Source organism: Mastigoproctus giganteus, chromosome 11 (genome assembly GCF_048544385.1).
Source record: "Mastigoproctus giganteus isolate SK-2022 chromosome 11, ASM4854438v1, whole genome shotgun sequence".
NCBI classification, from domain to species: domain Eukaryota; kingdom Metazoa; phylum Arthropoda; class Arachnida; order Uropygi; family Thelyphonidae; genus Mastigoproctus; species Mastigoproctus giganteus.
Genome location: NC_143585.1, coordinates 58,620,621 through 58,644,327, shown reverse-complemented (window position 1 = coordinate 58,644,327; position 23,707 = coordinate 58,620,621). Strand labels below are relative to the sequence as shown.

Below are 23,707 nucleotides of genomic sequence, written 5' to 3'. Positions count from 1 at the left end.
TTTCTTGTTCCTCATTTATTCATTCAACTTCCGTTTTCTGGAACAAATTTCCTTCATAAGTATTTCCTGAAAATTATAATCTATAGAAATTCAAGGCTACTGTCAACAAAGATCTTCTTTCATCTTGTCAAAACAGGTATCTTCTATCATACTGTCAAAACAAGTATCTTCTTTCCAACCTTCAGCTCATGTACGGTACTAAGTACTATAGGTTCTAATGCCGCGTGTGTTTTGGGTTTTTATAAAAAAAAAAAAAAAAAAAACACACACACACAACTACTAATCAATCCATACTCAATTTTGAACAGCCAAAGTAAAAAACTTGCTTCTTGTCCAAATAGTGGTCAACAATCCTGGTTGTATATATAATTTAATAATTGCCAAAGGCTGCACTTTCTGTATATCATTATTAGTAGTAGTAGAGGCAAGTGATGCAAGAAAGCAAGCTTAGGTAGAATCAGCCAAAAATAAAAAGTAACCATTTCGCACATTCATTCCCTTTAAAAGTTTGTCCAGTTCCTCCTTAAATTTATTTAAGCCATCAACATTCAGAATAGTTTAGGTCTAAAGCCTCAGATTAAGTAGGGAGTTAACTAGCATACAAGTTAGAGCAACTGCATCATTTCTGTACATAGCCAAATATTTAAGTAGTTAAAAATTGGCATCATTATGTATATCTCATATTGTGAATACCTTCACAACAAGTTACCATGACATTCCACTACCTCGAATAAGTAATGCTTCACCATAGGAGGACTATTGTTACTTATTCTTAGTGGATACCATTACCCATACAGCACCGTTTCAGAGCTTATTAGCTCCTCATCGGTGAGTGGGCAGGTACCCTGGTGTGGTGAAATTCTGCATTTGCACTAACTAGTATGCTAGTTAACTCCCTACATAACCTGAGGCTTTAGCCCTAAACTATTAGCATTAGTAGAGGCATTTGATGCAAGAAAGCAAGCTTATGCAGCATCAGCAAAAAAAAAAAAAAAAAAAAAAACCCATTTCCACTTCACCCCTCTGTTCGTTCAAAATACCTGTCCAGCTGAGCCTTAAACTTATTTAGGCTATCATCCTCCACCACAAGGGATGGAAGTCTGTTCCACCAACCAACCACCCGCTGGCTAAAGGCAAATTTCCGCACGTCTATCCTACATCTGTCTTTCCTCAATTTAAATTTATGCCCTCTCAGGTGATTTTTCTGAGCTAGAGGAAGAATCCCATCAGCATTGAGCATGCTTAAACCATTCAAGGCTTTATACACCTCTATCAGATCACCTCGCTGGTGCCTAGTCTCCAGACACTGTAATTTGCAAAATTTAAGCCTTCGTAAGAGCACCCCTTTGTTCCATTCACTAATCTTGTTGCCCTTCTCTGTACTCATTCCAGCCGCTCTACATCCTTCTTGAAATGAGGCCTCCAGACCTGTATACAGTACTCTAGGTGTGGCCTGACCATTGCCTTATACAATGGAATAATCACCTCCTTATCCCTGCTGGAAAAATTCCTGTATACCATTGACAATACTCCATGAGCTACTCTTGCAGCCCGTCTGCACTGCTCAGAGAACTTCATATCTGCCTGCACAACCACCCCCAAGTCCCTTTCATTCTCTACCACTGTCAGTGTAGTACCGCAGAGTTGATACGTTGCTCTGGGGTTGCTGTTTCCCATATGTAGTACTTTACATTTGTCAATGTTAAACTTCATTTGCCACCCCGAAGCCCATCTGCTCAACCTTTCCACATCCTGTTGCAGTAGCATAGTGTCAGTAGTGTCCTTGACAACCCTGCCAACCTTCATATCGTCTGCAAACTTGGACATTAAGCTTGATATACCATCATCAATATCATTTATAAATACAAAAAACAATAATGGACCCAACACTGAGCCCTGAGGGACTCCACTAATAACATTAGTCCACGATGAGCAGTGTCCATTGATTACCACTCTCTGTCTTCTCCCCCTCAACCACCCCTTTATCCATAGCAGCAATTTGCCTCCAATGTCACACTGCTCCAATTTGTGTAGCAGTCTTCCATGTGCAACAGTATCAAAAGCCTTTCTAAGATCCAAGTATATAATATCAAAGTTATTCCCTGCATCCAGTTCTTTTGTGACTGCATCATAGTATCCAATCAAGTTGGTCAGGAAAGACTTCCCCTTAACAAAACCATGCTGTGTCTGAGCTATAACTGAAGTCTTGTCTAAATGATCCTGCAGTGCTTCTTTAACCAGTGCCTCCATTAATTTTCCTGGAACAGAAGTTAAGCTCACAGGTCTATAATTACTTGTGTCAGCCTTTGATCCTCCTTTGTGAATTGGGGTCACATTTGCACATTTCCAGTCTATGGGTACCTCCCCTGAGTCCAAGGAAGCTCTCATAATTATGGCTAAGGGTTTGCTTACTTCCTTTGGTGCCTCCTTTAATATAACTGGATAGATCCCATCCACCTCGGGTGCCTTTCTTGTGTTTATCTTCAACAATTTCTCCTCCACTTTACTCCCAGTTATTTCAAGATTCTATAGCTTACTGCTAGAGTTGAATACACCTCTGGCATTCCCCTTGCTGAATAACTCCTCATGTGTGAATGTCGATGCAAAATATTCATTTAGTTTGTTAGCTACCTGAGCAGGATCATCAAAAGTTGACCCATCAATATCAAGTGGACCTATCTGATTCATCCCCTTCCTTCTAGAGTTTACATAAGTAAAGAACTTTTGGCTGTTTTTCTTTGCATCCCTTGCCAAGGATTTCTCGTAATCTGCCTTCGCCTGCCTAACCTCCTTTGTAACTTGGTTGCATATCAACTTGTATCTATCATAGGCTTCTGTGTCATGTGTTAATTTGTAAGTATCCCATGCATTTTTCTTCTCTGCCATATGCCTCATTAGTTCATCTTACGTCCATTTTGGCCTAAACCTTGAACAATATTTCTTAGTTGGTATGTAAAGCCTAGTAGCTTCCAAGATAAGTTCTTTGAATGCTTCCCATTTTGAATTTGCTGTTGGTAACATCATCAGTTGGTCCCACTGTATAGAATTTAAATACTGTCTCAGTCCATCGTAGTCGCCTTTACGGAAGCAATATCCCTTCCCTTTACCCCTAATGGTAGTTACCTCTTTGAGTAAATACCACTTCAGCACACTGTGATCACTGCCACCTAGTGGTTCATTTATCTGCAGATTCTTAATGCATGAAGAATCACTGCTGATAATCAAATCAAGAGTATTACTCCCTCCAGTTGCCTCCCGAACATGCTGATGTAGAAAACAATCATCCAATAAATCCACAAAAGCCCTGCTAGTGTGTGAGTAACCAGCCCCCAAATTCCAGTCAATATCTGGGAAATTAAAATCTCCCATTATAAGACTCTCTGATTTACTGGCCCACTCTATTTCCCTGTACAGTTCCTTATTATACTCATCAGAGTCATTAGGCCTATAGCACACTCCTACTCTCAATTTTGATCTCCCAATGCTTATGTAACACTAAACTGACTCAACACTGCACTGTCCAGCGATGTCGACTGGCTTCACTTCCTTGGTTTTTATGTGTTTCTTAACTAATAGCATAACCCCTCCCCCCTTCCTATCCTGTCTATCCTTTCTGTAGACGTTGTACTCCCCAAATTGCAGTTCTGCATCCCTTATATCTGTGTGACACCACGTCTCTGATATCCCAACAATATCTGCCTTTGATGTTTTAAGCAATACCTCAAATTCATCAAATTTATTTACTAAACTCCTAGCATTGGTGTACACGCAAATATACCTGCACCTGTTTCTATTCTTAGCTACCCTAACACAACCCATGTGTTTACTTGTACCGCAATGGCTCCCAGCAGTCTCTGAAATACCATGCATCTTGTTTTTCAGGCATCTGCTCATTCTAATAGAAGCAGTGCAAGAATCTCTTTCACCTCTGCCAGTGGCTACTGTCAATCTATTGGTATTTGTCTCCCCCCAAGCTAGCAGTTTTCCGACCCACCTAACACTGCCTCGATAGCATCAGCAAATATTCTTGCACCCTTTCTATTTAAGTGTATCCCATCCCTGTAGAAGCAATCTCTCCTGTTAACAAGTACAGTCCAGGCTGAAAAAAATTCTACCCCTTGAGCCTTGCACAATCTTTCCAGGGCCGAATTGATCGACAAGGCTCTCATCATATACTCCCTCCTATCGTGTCTGGGCAGAATTGCAGACACTTTCAAATTCAACCCTAATTCTCGGCTTTTGTTCGACAGTGACCTGTACTTGTTAAGTAATTCTGCCGGTCTCCTACTCTTAATATTATTAGTGCCAATGTGTACAACTATATCACCTTTTGTGCCCTTAAAAGATGATATTCGCTCTACAACATCATCAACCTTTGCCCCTGGCAGACATACCCTGGTCCTGTTCCACCTATCTTTTTTACAAAGCATGTTCCCCGTTTCCCTGACAATAGAGTCACCAACAACTAGTAGTTCCTTCGGGACCAGCGCATTCTGCCTTGGGGGTTGTCTCTGTGTCACGCGATGCCCAAGTGCAAGCTCTGGCGTTGATGTGGGTAGCTGAGAGCTTGATGGGCCCCTCAATTTAGTTTCTTCGAGGGCATCCACCCTGTCCCCTTCAAGCTCTCATATAGGCCCACAAGAACGCTGAGTTGTTGCCTGATATCGATACACTCCTTGCATCGCGCACACACACAAAGACATCCCCCTTGGCAGTATCATGTCCTGTACCCGATTGCTCTGCAAACATCTATTCTATAATCTAAATTACTCCACACCATCAGGCATCTCTCATATTGTGGAGTTATACTTCACAACTGGGTTGTCATCACTGCAACAACGAGGTGCCTGCCCACCCACTGATGAGGAGTCAATAAGCTCCAAAATGGTGACACATGGGTGATGGTATCCGCTGAGAATAACAATCTTCTCCTATGGTGGATTCACAAATATACGTGGTCTCAATTCTAAACTCAACGATGTCCATTTATACTTGCAGTCTACCAAACCCCATGTACTTTTTCTGACAGAATCTCAGTTATCGGTTGATTCAACTACTGCTCATCTCAGATGCCCAAATTATTCGCTGTATGATTCCTTTCGCCTCAAAGGTGGTACTTGTGCATATGTCCATTCTGATATTCCCTGTCAGAGACTTGGCAATTTGGAATCTCCTCTCTTTGGTCTTCTCTGGCTTAAAATCTCTCTACCTCATTGTGTCAAATTCATCTGTTGTCTCTACCGTTCACCCAACTCCACTAATCACTTCGAGCTCTCTGACTTCCTCTCTTTGCAACTTGACTTTCTCCAGTCCAACTTTCTTAACAGTGAGGTAATTTTCCTTGGTGATTTTAATGTTCACAACTCCAGCTGGCTTCCATTTTCTAGTCACATCGACCCAGCAGGTCGAGATGCTGAGGCTTTTGCAATTACTAATGACCTAGCACAGATTGTTCATTTACCTACAAGAATACCGGACAATCCTAATCATACAGCCAATACGCTTGATCTTTCTCTCACAATCAACCCTTCTAAGTATACAGTCAAAGTGAGAGCTCCTTTAGGCACTTCAGATCACAACTTGGTGATTGTCTCTTCTCCAATGGAACCTTTATCTCATGGCTATTCCCAACCTCGAGTTGTTTGGCATTACAAGAATGCAAAATGGGATGACCTGCGAAACTTCTTTTCTTCTTTTCCTTGGTCGGAATACTGTTTCAAAACTTCTGATGTCAACATTTGCTCAGATCGTGTCAGTGAAATTATTCTAGCAGGAATGGAATCCTTTATCCCACACTCCACTTTAAAATCTTGTCCTTTATCTAAACCTTGGTTTTCCAATAAATGTGCTAAGGCTGTCCAAGAGAAGAATGTTGCATATTGTAATTGGCTTGTTTCTAATTCTTCAGTGTCATTTTCTGTATCAATATCACTTTCTTATTCCACCAAAGCTCGCAACAATTGTAAAGCAGTTATTAATCAGTCCAAACTAGAGTTTGAACAGGCTAAGAGTAGAAAACTTGCTTCTTGCCTAATGGTAGCCGAGTATTCTGGTCTCTTGCCAAAGCTATTGGCCGCAACTTTTGCCCATCTCTGCTCCCACCTCTTTCCAAACCAGATGGTTCTGTTGTCACTTCAGCCAAGGATAAAGCTGACCTGCTAGCATCCCATTTTTCTTCCAGCTCATGTATTAATGATCTTGGTAAAATACCTCCCACCATTCCCAACACGCTCCATTCAATGCCTCCTGTGGTCTTCCGTCAAAAGGATATCAGAAGGATTTTGATGAATCTTGATGGTCCTGATGGAATTTCTCCACTTGTTCTCAAAACCTGTGCTCCTGAACTTTGCCACCTTTTTTTCACTTTCTTATTCCAAAGCTGTTTTTCCTTCTGCTTGGAAATTTGCTCATATCCACCCAGTTCCTAAAAAGGGTGACAAATCCCTCCCATCCAATTATCGTCCCATTGCAATTACGTCTACTCTTTCTAAAGTAATGGAGAAATCAATTAACGGCCAACTCTTAAACTACCTAGAAACCTTCCGTCTGATCAACGATCACCAGTATAGATTCCGGTCAGTGTCGATTCACTGGTGATATTCTGGCTTATGTTACCCATTTACGGACTAATTCAATAGAAAGGTTCGGTGAAACACAAATAGTTGCTCTTGACATCTCAAAGGCTTTTGATCATGTTTGGCATAAAGGTCTTCTAAACACGCTTCCATCTTACGGTTTGCCAACTGTTTTTAGTAACTGGTTATCCAGTTTTTTCTCTGATCGCTCACTGAGGGTGATGATAGATGGCTCTCTGTCTTCTAACTTCTCCACTAATGCCGGTGTCCCCCAAGGTTCAGTTCTTTCCCCCACTCTTTTCCTCTTGTATATTAATGACCTTCTTCCATCGACTGAAAATCCTATCCGTAGTTTTGCCGATAATAGCACATTGCATTCCACTTTCCATTTTGAGATACCTTGTCCTGCTCAATCAGCTTCAACTTCTCGAAAATCTGGTACCAATTCCTTAAATGTCGATCTTCAGGTAATTCTCCAGTGGGGCAAAGACAACTTAGTTGATTTCAACCCTTCTAAAACTCAGTCTTGTCTTATATCTCACAAATCGGAGTGTCACTAAAGATAAGCATAGGATTCTTCTGCTCCTATGCTTATCTTTAGTGACACTCCGATTTCTAGGCAAAATGATATATCACTTTTGGAGATTACCCTGACTTCTAATCTCTATTGGCACAAGCACATTACAAATATTGCTTCCTCTGCATCTAAAAAACTTGGTTTTCTCTTTCGCTCTTGGCGTTACTTTTCTTCCAAACAGCTGCTCACTCTGTATAAATCGCAAATCCACCCAGCCATGGAATATTGTTCCCACATCTGGGGTGGTTGCCCCCAAAGCTTCTCTCAGGCTTCTTGATTCCATTCAGAAGAGGGCAGTTAGGTTAATTAATGATTCATCTCTAACAGAGTCTCTCCACTCGCTTTCTCATAGATGTACTGTTTCTTCTGCATGCCTCTTCTACAGATACTTCCATGGGCACTGTTCTTCTGAATTGGCTTCTATAATTCCTGCTCACTCTTTCAAAACAGTCCGAACACGTGCCGCCACCAGCCAACGTCCATTTACTGTCCAACTTCAAACCCACAGAACCCACTTTTAATCTTCCTCATTTATTCATTCAACTGTCGTTTTCTGGAACAACCTTCCTTCATACATATTTCCTGAAAATTACAATCTACAGAAGTTCAAGTCCAATGTCAACAAATATCTTCTTTCGTCTTCTCAACCTCCAACCCAAGCACGGTACTAAGTACTATAGGTTCTAATACCTCTTGTGTTTGGGGTTCACATAAAAAAAAAAAAAAAAACTCGTGATGGTATTCACAATATGAGATATACTTAATGATGCCAATTTATAACTACTTAAATAGTTGGCTACGTACAGAAATAATATGGAAATGATTACAAAATGCAATTGCACTAACTTGTATGCTATCAACTTCCACAATGACAGATGGAAGTTTGTTCCAGCAATCAACCATCTGCTGGCTAAAGGCAAATTTCCATACATCTATTCTACAACTGTCTTTCCTCAATTTGAATTTATGTCTCCTCAGAATTGCACTTGCTCAACCCATTCAAGGCTTTATACACCTCAATCAGATCACTTCGTAGGTGCCTAGTCTCCAGATGCTACAATTTGCAGAACTTAAGCCTTCATTGGTAAGAGGACCACTTCATTCCCCTCTCCAATCTTGTTGCCCTACTCTGTACTCATTCTAGGAACTTAACATTCTTCCTAAAATTACACCTCCAGAGCTGTACACAGTACTCAAGGCATGACCTGACCATTTCCTTATACAAAGGGATAATCATCTCCTTTCCTTACTAGTAAAATTCCTGTATATCATTGACAAGGCCCCATAACCTACTCTGGTAGACTGTCTTCACTGCTCAGAAAACTTCATATCTGACTGTACAATTACACCCAGGTCTTTTTCATTTTCTACCACTCTAAAGGCGCCTCCATAGCCAGGTGGGCAGGAGCAGCATTGTGTAGCACACGCTTCTTGATTAGACCGGGGACCCATGACCACACCAAATACAGAGAATGCAGAAAAGTCAGGGAATGACCACCGCATATCTCCGAAGCAATATGGCCTTAGTTGCAAATGCTCCTAAAAAACACACAACAACAACAACCCTAAATGTAGTACCACACGGTTGGTATATTTCTCTGGGGTTACAGCTATCCATATGCAGTACTTTGCATTTGTCAATGCTAAACTTCAGTTGCCACCTCTCAGCCTATCTACCCAACCTTTCTAGATCCTGTTGCAGTAACCATCATTAACAACCCTGCCAACCTTTGTATCATCTACAAACTTGGACATTAAGCCTGATATACCTTCAACAATATTATTGATAAGTATACAAAACAACCATGGACTCAACACCGAACCTTGGGGACTCCACTAAAAACATTAGCCCACAAAGAGCAGTGTCCATTGATTACCACTCTCTGTTGTCTTCTCTCACTCAACCATCCTTTTATCCATTGTAGCAACTTGCCCTTAATGCCATACTGCTCCAAATGTGTGGTGGTTATGTTGCACCACTTGCTTCATAACTTGCACTTCTTGGCAGTGCTTCTGTGTAGGGAAGTAACCATATAAAGTGGCACTGTGAGGTCTGAGAAAATAAGTTCAGTGCTGTTCAGTTGCAAAATTTAGTTCTTCTTGAAAAGTGGAATTCTGATGCAAAATTAAATGAAATTTGCTTCTATATACATTTAATCCTTAAGCGGTTGTCCTGTACCCAGGAAGTCTGATTAGGAAAGCAGATAGCAGGAAATATCCAATATCCACAATTGTTTGCTATAAATAGTAAATGGATGTCAACATCCATTTACTATTTACTATTCTGGGATGTCACAGTCTCAGAAAATCTAATTGCAGAATTAGTTTGGAATTGAGAATTCTTATCCACAGTAACTGATACCACCTATAAGATGCTTGGGTTTAAAAGTTCGAAATGTTGCATAAGCTGTGCAGGCAAGGCAGTCTTTTTGAAGCATACCATTTGTAGATGCTGTCACAGACAGACAGCCACTTCTTCCTACAGAGTTTGTTTTCTCCAATGGGGTGATATTTATATTTATAAAAAATGTCAACAAAGCAAATATCTAGATCTGGGGCAAGGAAGTCCTCATGTAATTAGTGAGGGCTACACCAGACACCAATTTTCAATGTGTTACTCTGCATCACAGTGAAGGTTGGTGTTCGGTGTGGCTTATCATTTGATACCATTATAAGACTTGGGTTTGTATGAAGTGGAGGAATTCATGGCATAGCATCATAAATTCCTCCTCTTCACTTTGTACAAAAGGACAGAACTCCTGTTCACTATAGCAATCAAGCAAAAGCTTAGGCTTATTTGGTGTCCCTTATTTGGTGAGATCAGTATTCTACGTTACGGCAGAGTTATGATTTATATAATATCAATAGATTTTGCTCTCTGGATCTCAGACAGTAGCCTATGTACAAAATACATGGTGTCCACAAACCACTTTTACGAAACTGAACTTATTGTGTGAATAGGGTATATGATACAAACCTGAAACCACATCCAAGTGACAGAGGAATATCTTCAAATTTTAATTACAGGTGTTTTATGTGGACACCTTTAGTTACTCTGCAGATGTCAATGTGGCCTATTGTTCACAAATTCATTAAGTTCCATAATGGTTTCTGGCATAGGTACAATATACAATTGGTCTTTCACAAATCCCCAGATGGTAAAATCTATTGAAACTATACAAATCATAACTCTGCCTTAATATAGAATACTGATTTCACATCCAGGTTAGTCAGCCCAAAACTCTTCAGCTCATAAACTTTATTCAAAAGAGAGAAATCAGGTTAATTAATAACCCAGGTCTTACAAACTCACTCTCTATCACACAGACATTCACTTTTTGCTGCATGCCATTTTTATAGATATTTCCATGGGCATTGTTCTTCTGAACTGGTAATTGTAATTCTACAACTATCTTAAAAAACAGAATGAACATGTGTTGTCTCCACTAGTCAACATCCATTTACTATTCATCTACAAACACACCAAACTAACTTTTCCTCTTCCTCATTTATTTGTATGTTTCAAATTTCATTTATTTGTGGGCGACAAATAAATGAAATTTTGTCTCTGACATACATTTTCTACATGACAAACCTTCTGTCAGGATCTTCTGTTGATAAGTAACTTACTTTATTTCCCATTGCTACAGGTTTAGTACTATTATAACTTAATTCCACTGTATTCACCTATGATGAGTAGTGAAAGAACTACAACACAACCATTTCTGCCCTCACAAGTTGGAGGGGAGATAAAGAGTGGAGAAATTTTTGGGTTGGCATCCCTGTTTAACAGAACTGCAGTGGCAACCATTCAAAAGCTTCACAAGGGCCAAGAATTCGTAGTTTTGATCCACTGATCAATAATTTAATCACATTAGCATTAGCATAGGCATATGATGCAAGAAAGCAGCTCATGCAGCATCATCCAAAAAAAAAAAAAACGCTCCCATTTCACCACTCTGTTCGTTCCAAATACCTGTCCAGTTCAGCCTTAAATTTATTTAGGCTATCAACATCCAAAATGAAGGATGGAAGTCTGTTCCACCAAGCAACTACCCGCTGGCTAAAGGCAAACTTTCACACATCTATCCTACATCTGTCTGTCTTCAATTTGAATTTATGCCCTCTCAGGTAATTATTCTGAGTAAAAGGAAGAATGTCATCAGCATTGCTCAAACCATTCAAGGATTTATACACCTCAATCAGATCACAACGCAGGTGCCTAGTCTCCAGACACTATAATTTGCAAAACTTAAGCCTTTCTTCGTAAGAACAACCCTTTGTTCCATTCACTAATCTTGTTGCCCTTCTCTGTACTCGTTCCAACAGCTCTACATCCTTCTTAAAATGAGGCCTCCAGACCTGTATACAGTACTCAACGTGTGGCCTGACCATTGCCTTATACAAGGGGACAATCACCTCCTTATCCCTGCTAGAAAAATTCTTGTATATCATTGACAAGACACCATGAGCTACTCTTGCAGACCATCTGCACTGCTCAAAAAACTTCATATCTGCCTGCACAATTACCCCCAGGTCCTTTTCGTTCTCTACCACTGTCAGTGTAGTACCACAGATTTGATACATTACTCTGGGGTTACTGTTCCCATATGTAGTACTGTACATTTGTCAATGTTAAACTTCATTTGCCACCTCTCAGCCCATCTGCTCAACATTTATAGATCCTGTTGCAGAAGCGTACTGTCATTAGTGTCCTTGCCAACCTTCATATAGTCTCCAAACTTGGACATTAAGCTTCATATACCATCATCAATATCATTTATAAATACAGAAAACAACGATGGACCCAACACTGAACCCTGAGGACTCCACTAATAACATTAGTCCACAATGAGCAGTGTCCATTGATTACCACTCTCTGTCTTCTGCCACTCAACCATCCCTTTATCCATAGCAACAATTTGCCACCAATGCCACACTGCTCCAATTTCTGCAGCAGTTTTTCAGGTGCAACAGTATCAAAAGCCTTTCTAAAATCCAAACATATGATATCAAAGTTATTCCATGCATCCAGTTCCTTTATGACCACATCATAGTATCCACTCAAATTGATCAGGCAAGACTTTCCCTTAACAAAACCATGATGTGTCTGAGCTATAACTGAAGTGCTTCTTTAACCAGTGCCTCCATTAATTTTTCTGGAACAGAAATTAAACTAACAGGTCTATAATTACTTGTGTCGCCCTTTGATCCTCCTTTGTGAATTGGGGTCATATTTGCACATCTCAAGTCCATGGGTACCTCCCCTGAGTCCAAAGAAGCTCTCATAATCATGGTGGTGCCTCCATAGCCAGGAGCAGCAGTGCATAGCACACGAGGTTCGAGCCCCTGACCACCAAATATGGAGGATGCAGAAAGGTCAGGGAATGACCTCCGCATATTCCCGGAGCAATATGGCCTTAGTTCCTAATGCTCCTAAAAATCAAAACAACAACAACAACATAATTATGGCTAAGAGTTTGCTTACTTCCTTTGTTGCCTCCGTCAATATAATTGGGTAGATTCCATCCACCCTGGGCGCCTTTTTTATGTTTATATTCAACAATTTCTCCTCCACTTTCCTCTCAGTTATTAGAAAATCATCTAGCTCACTGCTAGAGTTTACTTCAACTCTGGCATTCTCCCTCCCTGAATAACTTCTCATGTGTGAATGCAGTTGCAAAATACTGATTTAGTTTGTTAGCCACCTGAGCAGGATCATCAACAATTGAATCATCAATATCCAGTGGACCAATCTGATTCATCTCTTTCCTTCTAGAGTTTACATAGGTAAAGAACTCTTTGCTGTTTTTCTTTGCATCATTTGCCAAAGATTTCTCATAATCTGCCTTTGCTTGCCTAATCTAATTTGTGACTTGGTTACAGACCAGCTTATATCTATCATAGGCTTCCATAAAAAAGGCTTCCATGTCACCCATTAATTTATATGTATCCCATGCATTTTTCTTCTCTGCCATATGTCTCATTAGTTCATCTGACATCCATTTAGGCCTAAACCTCAAACAATATTTCTTAGTTGGTATGTAAAGCCTAGTAGCTTCCAAGATAAATTTTTTGAATGCTTCCCATTTTGAATTTGCTGTTGCTTACATCATCTGTTGGTCCCACCATATAGAATTTAAATACTGTCTCAGACCACTATAGTCGCCTTTACGAAAGCAAAAACCGTTCCCTTTACCCCTGATAGTAGTTACCTCTTTGAGTAAATCCCACTTTAGCACACTGTGATCCTGAAATCACCTGAAACCAAATCACTAAACCTTTCTCTACAGAGAATTGATATTGCTAAGAAAAATTTTAAAGCTTGTAAAACTGTAAAGAAAATAAATATTATGATGAATAAAAAAAAAAATCACCCTTTAATTGATGGCCAGTAACACTCTAACAGATGTCACTGACCATCTAATATCTCAACATATATGATTATTAACATATTAAATATACACTCGGTGATCTGAATTATGACCACCCCATCCATAATAGACTATACCACATAGTGCACAGTATAAAAAGCCAATCAGCTTCGCATGCTAGAGCACTGGTAATTTGCATCTGGTTGTGCAAGTCAAATTGATGGGACACAGTCAAGATATCACAGCATCTCAAAATTTGAAATTTGGTGCATTGAGTGCTTCAATATCAGAAACGGCATGTCTTGTCAGTTGCTCATGGTCTACTATGGTTAATGTACACAAAGAATAGTGTCAAATGGGTCAAACCACCTCCTGCAAACAAAACTGTAAAGAATTATACAAAGTGAATGTCCATGGTGAGCAAAGGGTACAAGTCAAATTGATGGGACACAGTCAAGATATCATAGCATTTCAAAATTTGAAATTTGGTGCATTGAGTGCTTCAATATCAGAAACGGCATGTCTTGTCAGTTGCTCATGGTCTACTATGGTTAATGTACACAAAGAATAGTGTCAAATGGGTCAAACCACCTCCTGCAAACAAAATTGTAAAGAATTATACAAAGTGAATGTCCATGGTGAGCACAGGGTGCGGTGCACAGTTTGGGCTCAATGGCAGGTCACTGTGTAAAAGTTGACACTGCAATAGAATATAGGGAATGCAAGAATAATATCATAAAGGATGATGTGATGCACAGAGAATGTATGGGGTTCCACAGCAGATAACCCAAGAGGCATCCTCTCCTCACTGCTTATCATTTATGGTGAATGCTGTGATGTCATCAACATGCTGGATGGACACTGGAGGACTGGAAATGAGTGTGCTGGTTGGATGAGTCCAATTACCTGGCGCAATATGGTGATGCATGCCTTCGTGTGTGGCACAAGCAACACAAGCCCATGGAACAATCATGCATGGAGCCCCCCCCCATCCACGCAGGTGGCAGTGATTGCTTAATATGGGGCACATTTTGCTGGCAAGAACAAGGACACCTGGTGCATATGGACCAACATTTCACTGGTGAGATCTACTGACAGCTATAGGGAGACTATGTCCATCCTGCCATGCATTTTTTCCCAAACACAAACAGGATCTTCCAAGGTGATAACATGTCATGTTGTCGGGCCCACACCGGGCGCAAGTGGTTCAAGTAACATGAAGGTATCACTCATCTTGATTGGCTTCCACATTAACTTGACCTCAATCCACGGGATACCTATGGGATGTCCAGTTAGACTGAGGTGAGTCATACGGACAAGCAGCTGTGGAAAACCTTGCAGGCAGCATGGCTGCAGATCCCTTCAGTGGAGCAAATAGCAGCTATTATCAATGCAAAAGGGGGCCCAACACGGTATTAGGTAGGTGGTCATAATGTAGTGATCGCTCAGTGTGTGTATGTATGTATGTATGTATAGGTATATATACAGTAGACCCTCGATTTTCTGGGATAGATGGTAAAAAAACAGTTCCCGGATAATCAATTTCCCGGTTAATCCAAAAATGCAGCAAGTCCCGGCTTACGTAAGAGATACGTTCCAGGACTTCTTACGTAAGTCAAGTTTTACATAACTAACTCGGAAATGACTAATAAAATATTGCTACTATATCCCTGATATGCCAAAATACTTATATATTTTTAATTAGTTCAATTAAAAACTTTATCTGGGGACAGCAGCAAAGTAGCCGGAGTGGCACATAAGAAAAGAAAACATAAAAGGAAGAAAAAAAACACATGTTATTGTACTGTAAAAACTGATTTGTATTTCGTAGTCTTTGTTATTATAGTTAACTTCATTGGTGCCAATCACTTCACCGCTTCTCATACTCTGTCTTTCTACTTTATTATTGTGTTCACCATTGCCACTGACAAATCTGAATTCCGTGCGATACTTGTTAATGTTTGGCCATTTTCATACATCCTTAATATTTTAATTTTCTGATCCAATTCGATCGCTTTCCTTTTCTTAGTTGATTTACTAGTACTGCTGTCACTTATTCTCATAGTCGGCACTGTGATAACAGTCAAAATTAAATTTTCTGAAAAAAACTTCACACGGTTAAGGTGAATTAGACCCCACATGAACTCACATTTTACTAAAGCGCATTTCTGGAGGTCATTGCCATAAAACAATAAAAATAATTTGCACTTTCCGGGTTACTGGGCTTTTCTGTTAGTGCAATTCAATATAAACGGGTAGTAAACTCAATCGTATTGCATTTGCGATAATACTGATAGCTGGAATTCTGTGGGTTTTTACATTAATAATGTAAAATAATGAATTGTGTGCTCCCCTTCACTGAAATCTTCAGTCATATAAAAAAAAAATATATAAATAACGTAACATAAGTCCGAAGCTACGTAAGTCGGAAACTTATTGTATCGAAAAATGTTCGCCAACCTACGTAAAAAATATGGCCATAGATAATAAACAAAAAAAAAAAAAAAAAAAAAAACTTACCATGCAATACGCATTTATTTTTTACGTTGGTGATTTTAAATCTAATAGCTTCCCTTTATTTTTTACAAGGTTGCGTATGGTTTGGTGACCAATATTATTATGGTTCTTTTGAGATTTAACAGATTCACCGTTTTCAAACTTTTGAATAATTTCAAGTTTTTGTTTAATTGAAAGCCCATCATTTTCGCGATTTAAAAAAAAAAAAAAAACAATAGTTATTATAAAAAGAAAAAATTCCCGACATCCCTGACATAAATAACGAAACTAAATTTGTTCTTTAGCGGTGTGCCGGAACACAACAATCAACGCGATGCACTAAAACAAGCTAAATATTTGATATCCCTTTTTTTTTTTGTGCTACGGGTGAGAGGATAGTAGGGATTGCAATATAATAATCTCCCAATGATGACTTATAATGCGCTTATTTACGACTTGCAACACATCTGTTCATACCTATTCTAGTTATTACTTGAATTTTATGATTTTTGTTTGGTTTCTTTTTTTTTTTTTTTTTTTTAATTTGGAGTCAAAGTGTCCTAGTTAATGCAATCATGGTAAATTGAGAGTCTGCTGTATATATATATACACTATGAAAAATATATGAATAAAGAGTAGCATAGTTGATGTAAAAGGAGTGAGTGAAAAAATATATGAAAAATATACTAATTTTCATAGTCATTACTTCTCTGTCCTCTTATTATATATTTTTACAGTTTAATTAATTTTATAAAATGCTGCATTATTAAGGTTATTTCACAGCAACTTACTGCTTCTCTATCTCCACGAAAACAGGCATCTATGATAAAATAGCAAAAGAAAAGAGGCCATTCACACTCAATATTTTCAAATGCCTTTAATTCCCATGGTTCATAATACAACCTATTAGGATCCTGGGTAAAGAAAAGAAGTGATGCTGTTAAAAATCTTATCCAGATGAAATTCAATTTGCAGCACATAATAATATTAAGAATCAAATAAATATAAAATTCCAAAGTTTTATTATATTCTAGATCTACAAATATATTAAAACTTTCTAAATGTTCTTTTTTTTTTTTTACACTCCAGTATTCCTAGTTTTGAAGAGATTTTGTAAGGCACCAACAAAATGGTGCTATATACCTGTATAGATTACACCTAGTACTTACAAACAGTGCAAATTATAGGGAACAATCAATTAATTAATGAGGAACATCTGTTTGGGTACAACATGAATAAATGGAAAGAATGTAGCATTTCAATAATCACTAAATTCTACTACTGGTTAGGAATTTGGGAAAAAAATTGTGGGATCTATATTTTTGGCTATTTTTTTGATTAATTCAGACTATTAGCTTGCTCAAATTTCACACTAATCAAAGTGTTCCCCTTAAGTAACAGACAAGTGACAAGTTCTGTCGAACAGGTTTTCATGTGTTTTTTTTTTTTTTTTTTTTTTTTTTCTTTCTTGCACTCAAATTTACAATCATGCTATCAAGAATCAATTTAAAAATAGAAACAAAATGCAAATTAAAGCAAATATCTGATATCCCTACATTTATGACCCTTCAACTCCTTATAATATAATATAATATAATATAATATAGTATCTACATCACAAAATTATTCAAGTATACGAACGGTCTGAAATTTTAACAGACTGCATTGCCATCATCTACCTGTCTTTTCAACTAAGTGTAGAACTCAGTTATATATAAGTTCAAGTTCAAGTATGAACAAACTTAGAAACTTTATCAGTATGCACTGCCATCGTTTATCTGTCTTTCCAATAGTAGACTCAGTTAATGCATGGTGGCATGAAAATAGCTTTGAAAATCAGAGAAGGATACTGCACTGATCAGTCATTTTTGTTCAATTTTAGTATTAGATCAGTAGTGGAAAAATGATGCAAGCTTATACAGCATCAGCTAAAAAAAAAACACCATTACCAACTCTCATCTGCTCATCCCATCTAACAGTTTGTCAAATTCTTTAAATTTGTTCAAACCAACCACTTCCACACCACATGATAATTCGTTCCAGATGGTAGTTTTTGTTCTCAGGCTAAAAGCAAATTTTCACACATCTATCCTGAAACAATTGGTTTTCAATTTATGTCCCTTTATATATGTGTTGTCTAAGAAAAGTAAGGATATCATTATCATTTATTTACTCAATCCATTTAATTTCTGAAAACACTTCAATTGGGTCTCCTTGCAAGCGCAGAGTTTCCCAGCATTACAATTTGCAGAACTGAAGTTTTTTGTGATAACTGTACCTATTACTGATTGGTTAGGTAGGAGAAAACAAAGAGCAGTTATTAATGGGCATTCCTCTTCTTAGGCTACTGTTATTAGTGGAGTTCCCCAGGGTTTAGACTAGAGTCTATTGTTGTTTTCTATGTTTATTATGATATTGACGAAGGCATATCATGTTTAATGTCCAAGTTTGGAATGATATGAAGGTTGGCAGATTGGTTAAACGTAGTAATCCGGGCACTACCAAACAAGATCTAAAAATATTAGGCAGATGGGCTAAGGGAAATTGAAATTTAATATAGAGAAATGCAAGGTAGTCCATATGAATAGCAGCAATCACAGAATAACATACCAACTGTGTGGTACTGCACTCAGGATATTGGAGAATGAAAAGGACCTGGGGCAATTGTGAAGTCAGACATGAAGTTCTCTGAGCAGTACAGGCAGGCTACTAAAACAGCTCATGGAGTTCTGTCAATGATATTCAGGAATTTTTACCAGCAGGGATAGGGAGGTGATTAGCCCATTGTATAAGGAAATAGTCAGGCCACACCTTGAGTACTGCATACAGGTCAGGAGGCCTCATTTTAGGAAAAATGTGAATCTATTGGAACAGGTGCAGAGAAGAGCAATGAGATCAGTGATATTGGACAGATGTTTAAAGCTTTAAATGGACTGAATAAACTTGATGCTGATGGCCTCTTTCTCTTTCTCAGACTAAGGGGCATAAATTCAAACTGATGAAAGAACTCTTTCATTCTCCCCACCTTGAGTGCAGTACCACCTAAATAACATGCTGGGATTAGTGCTGCACACATTTATCAATTTTAAATCTGAATCGCCCATTTCACAGTCCCAGTACCCTAATTTTTCTAGGTCTTTCGGTAATACACCTAGTTTCTTGCCATTAACCAACCTTTGTTTCTTTGTATCTTATTTCAATAATTTTCCTATCACCCTACATTAGGTATAAGTACCTCCCCTTTAATAATAAACCTTTTCTTAGTCAGGGATCTCTCTTTGTAGTTGGACTATTCATCAACTTTTAAGACTTCTACTTCCCAATTAACCTACCAACACTATTTCCGTACTTGGCTTATCCTTTCTCCTACAGTTCTTTTTATTTATTTTTTTTTTTTATATTAAATCCACTTGCAGTCTTTAATCTTTATTAGTACAGCGAAAACTTTCTAAAGCTGACACTATTGGGTCAGAAGAAAGTGTCCACTACAGGAAGGTGTCTTCTTTGCAGAGAGCAGTTTAGCCAGTTTAAATAATTCAGAAAAATTAAAATTTACGGTAGCTAGTTGTTCAATCAGAGTTTTTTTTTTTCATAGATTTTTCATTGTACATATGTGTTTAAAATAATTCTTTTAATAAATAATACAACTTTACTAAACAAACAATTTACTTTTAGTAAAAAATAAATATAAATGGAATTTTTCAGAACATTTTACTTTCATTAAGGATTAATTAGACCACTTGCTAGTTTTAGTCCATATTCATTGTTTTTGTTCACATAGAATTTTTTTAATATAATAGGATACAACTTAACTTTGAATGTGTTGGGGGAGGTATCCTATCCCTCTCTTTTTAAATTTCTGCATGCAGCCCTGCTGCAAACAGCAAAAAATTTAATTTCTTAAAAAATCAGCATGCAATCAGTGTAATGTTTTAGCTGTATTAATGCCTAGAAAAATTTGAACCAAAATTCAAAGAAAAATTTACATACACAAACAAACTTCTTATGAAGTCACTTAAACAAACAACATTTCTCACTGTTAAGCGAAAGGTGAGTAATGGCAAGGGGAACCTGTCAAAGAACCTCACTCAAAAAAAAGCTAGGAAATGCTATCATGCAGTTATGAAAGTAAGATGTGGCTATGACAGTAGGAGGCAAAGATGACGTTGAACAGCAGATATCTTTTAAGGGCATAAGAGGTAATACCATTGTACACGTTGGCACAAATGATATTAAGAGTAGGAAATTAGAGGACTTATTTAACAAGTACAGAGAAATGTTGGGAAAAAGTTGGGAGGAGTTAAATTTGAAGTGTCTTCAATCCTGCCCAGCAATAGGAGAGAGAGAGAGAGAGAGTACATGTTGAAAGACTTGTCAGTCAATTTGGCCTTGGAGACAGACTATGCAAGGCTCAGGTGGTAGAATCTTTCTCAGCATGGTCTGTGGTTATTAACAGGAGAGAGTGTTTTTATAGGGATGGTATACATGTAAATAGAAGGGATGCAAGAATGCATTCGCTAATGCTATCGAGGCAGTGTTAGGTAAGTCAGAAAACTGAGAGCTTGGTGGAGGGGGGGGGGAGACAGAGACTAGTAGAGTATCCAGAGCTGCAGGCATGTGAACGTAATTCTTGCCCTGCTTCTACTGGAACATGCAGTTGCCAGGAAAGCAAGGTGTGGGGAATTTCAAACCATGCTGTGGGTCATGATGGAAGAAGTAAATACATAGGCTCTGTTAGGGGAAACAGATGCATGTATACTTGCATGTAAACTAACGCTAAGAGTATAAAAGAGGGGATCTTAACCTTTTGCTTTAAGCGAGAAAGATTTTGCAGCTTACAATACGTGCGAGCACCATATATTAAAATATAAATTGTTTTGCTTAAAGATGAAAAATTCATTATTTTTAATTAATTTTTTTAGCTGTATTAAGCATACAGGTATTATATTTCTCAATTAAAATTTTTGGGCGCTAATATTTATTACCTTATCAGTGTGAACCTTCACTTTGAAGAGATGATGCCAAACCTATAAAATTAATTTCTCCATTATGAAGAAATTAATTGCAAATTTTCTTCCAAATGTGATATCAACAATCTTGTCCTTTTTTTGTTTTTGATACTGTTCATTAATGAAAAATGCACTTTAACACTTGTATGTTCATCCAAACACAGAAAGTATTTTGAACGCTTCTCTTTGTAATTAAGAAAATCTTTTGCAGTCAGAAGAACCCCAGAATTTTAAAATAGTTTTGTGTTGGAATTCAGAGATTTCATAAATAAAGATGACTGCATATCAACAAGTTCTAACTCAGCAGCTGCTACTTCATTTTGATTGAAAATTTGTTCCAAGTTACTGATTTCAAAATTTCTGTAATTTATTGTTCATTCAAATTTTAGGAGGTGCCCTTTCAAGTATATAAGTTGACGGGGGATAAGAAAGTCATATAACGTAACTTGGAGATAAGGGGGATAAGAAAGTCATATAACGTAACTTGGGGATAATATTCAATACCAAAATACATATATATAGTGTTATAACTGCATTAGGATATAAGTTTAGGGTTATATTTTGTATTGGAATTTTATTGAACTTGAATAGAAATCATGACTCAGACCAGAGCAGCAAAGCAAAAGGTTCAAACTACTGGAAGTTCTGTGGCTTAGGAGAGAACTGAAGGTGGGGGGGGGGGGGGGAGTTGTCCTCTGAATCACAATGTATTGAAATGCACTGCTTGTTTGTGGAGCAATCAGGAACCGGACATATTGCCAAGGGGAATGTCTTTGTGTGTGTGCATGATGTAAGGAGTGTGAGGAAATCAGGTACCAACTCAGCATTGTTATGGGCTTATATGAGAGCTTGAAAGATAGGGTGGATGTCCTCAAAGGATTTTAATTGAGGGGCCCATCAAGCTCTCAACTGCCCACATCAATTCGGCCCTGGAGAGATTGTGCAAGGCTCAAGGGATAGAATTTTTCTCAGCCTGGTCTGTGCTTGTTAACAGGAGAGACTGCTTTTACGGAGATGGGATACAATTAAATAAAAAAGGGTGCATGAAAATTTGCTGATGCTATCGAGGCAGAGTTAGGTGGGTCGGAAAACTGCTAGCTTGGGGGGATATACGGACTAATAGATTAACAGTAGCCGCTGGCAAAGGTGAAAGTGGGTGCCTCCTTAGCCAGGTGGGAAGGAACAGCAGTGCGTTGCACACGCTTCTTGATTAGACCGGAGTTCAATCCCGTCACCACCAAATACGGAGGATACAGAAAGGTCACGGAATGACTACCGCATATCCCGGAGCAATATGGCCTTAGTTGCTAATGCTCCTAAAAACCAAATAACAAAAAAAAAAAAAAAAAAAAAAGATGAAAGTGATTCTTGTTTGCTGTTATTTTGTTTTTAGGAGCATTAGCAACTAAGGCCATATTGCTCCGGGGATATGGGTGGTTCTTCCCTGACTTTTCCGCATCCTCCGTATTTGGGGGGCACGGACTCGAACCCCGGTCTAATCAAGAAGCGTGTGCTATGCACTGCTGCTCCTGCCAACCTGGCTATGGAGGCGCCAAGTGATTCTTGCACTGCTTCTATTGAAATGCAATTGAGCAGCACCCTGGAAAGCAAAGGCAATGGGGATTTCCAAGACTGCTGGGAGTCATACTGGAACAAGTAAATTCATGGGCTGTGTTTTTTTTTTTGTTAGTTGTTGGCGCATTGGCATCTGTGGCCATAATACACCTCCCAAAGTTTTTGCAATTTACACTGATCCAAGCCCGAGGTGGGATTTAAACCCGCGACCTTTGGGTTGACAGGCAGGCACTTTACCCACCTGGCTTGCCCAGTCAGCCATGGGCAGTGTTAGGGCAACTAAGAGTAGAAACAGGTGCGTTTATACTTGCATGTACACCAATGCTAGGAGTATAGTTAATAAATTTGATGAGCTTGAAGTGCTAGTTAAGACATCAAAGGCAGATATTATTGGGATAACAGAGACATTGTGTCACACAGACATAAATAGTGTAGAATTGGAATTTGGGGAGTACAATGTGAACAGAAAGGATAGACAGGACAGGAAGGGAAGAGGGGTTATGCTGTTAGTTAAGAAATACATAAATTCTAAGGAAGTGCATCCAGTTGATGTGGGTGGACAATGCAATGTTGAGTCTGTTTGGTGTGACATAAGTACTGGGAAAGGAAAAATGACTGGGTGTGTGTGTTATAGGCCTACTGAATCTGATGAGTATAATGAGCAATTGTCCAGAGAAATAGAGTGGGCCAGTAAATCAGTGTCTTATAATGGGGGATTTTAATTTCCCAGAGTTTGACTGGATTTTGTGGATTCGTCACTCACACACTACCAAGTCTTTTGAGGATTTATTGGATGATTGGTTTCAACAGCAGCATGTTTGGGAGGAACTAAAAGCAGTAGTACTCTTGAGCTGATTATCAGTGGTGATTCTTCATGCATTAAGAATCTGCAGATAAAGGAACGACTAGATGGTAGTGATCACAGTGTGCTGAAGTGGGATTTACTCAAAGAAGTAACTACCATCAAGAGTAAAGGGAAGGGAAGGGTTTTTGCTTTCGTAAAGGTAACTATGGTGGTCTGAGATAGTATTTAAATTCTATACAGTGGAACCAACTGATGTGTTACCAACAGCAAATTCAAAATGGGAAGCATTCAAAGAA

General features: G+C 38.5%; 1 protein-coding gene across 2 annotated transcripts in view; it reads right to left on the bottom strand.

The window, feature by feature from the left end:
- The window catches only part of LOC150078032 (putative phosphorylase b kinase regulatory subunit alpha), a 608,767-nt gene that overhangs the window by 391,374 nt on the left and 193,686 nt on the right, over window positions 1–23,707 (bottom strand). For both annotated transcript variants that reach the window (XM_090384728.1, XM_090384727.1), the window contains exon 11: window positions 16,814–16,936. In XM_090384728.1, coding sequence (XP_090240854.1) covers window positions 16,814–16,936 — 123 coding nt within the window. The remainder of the gene's footprint in view (window positions 1–16,813; window positions 16,937–23,707) is intronic.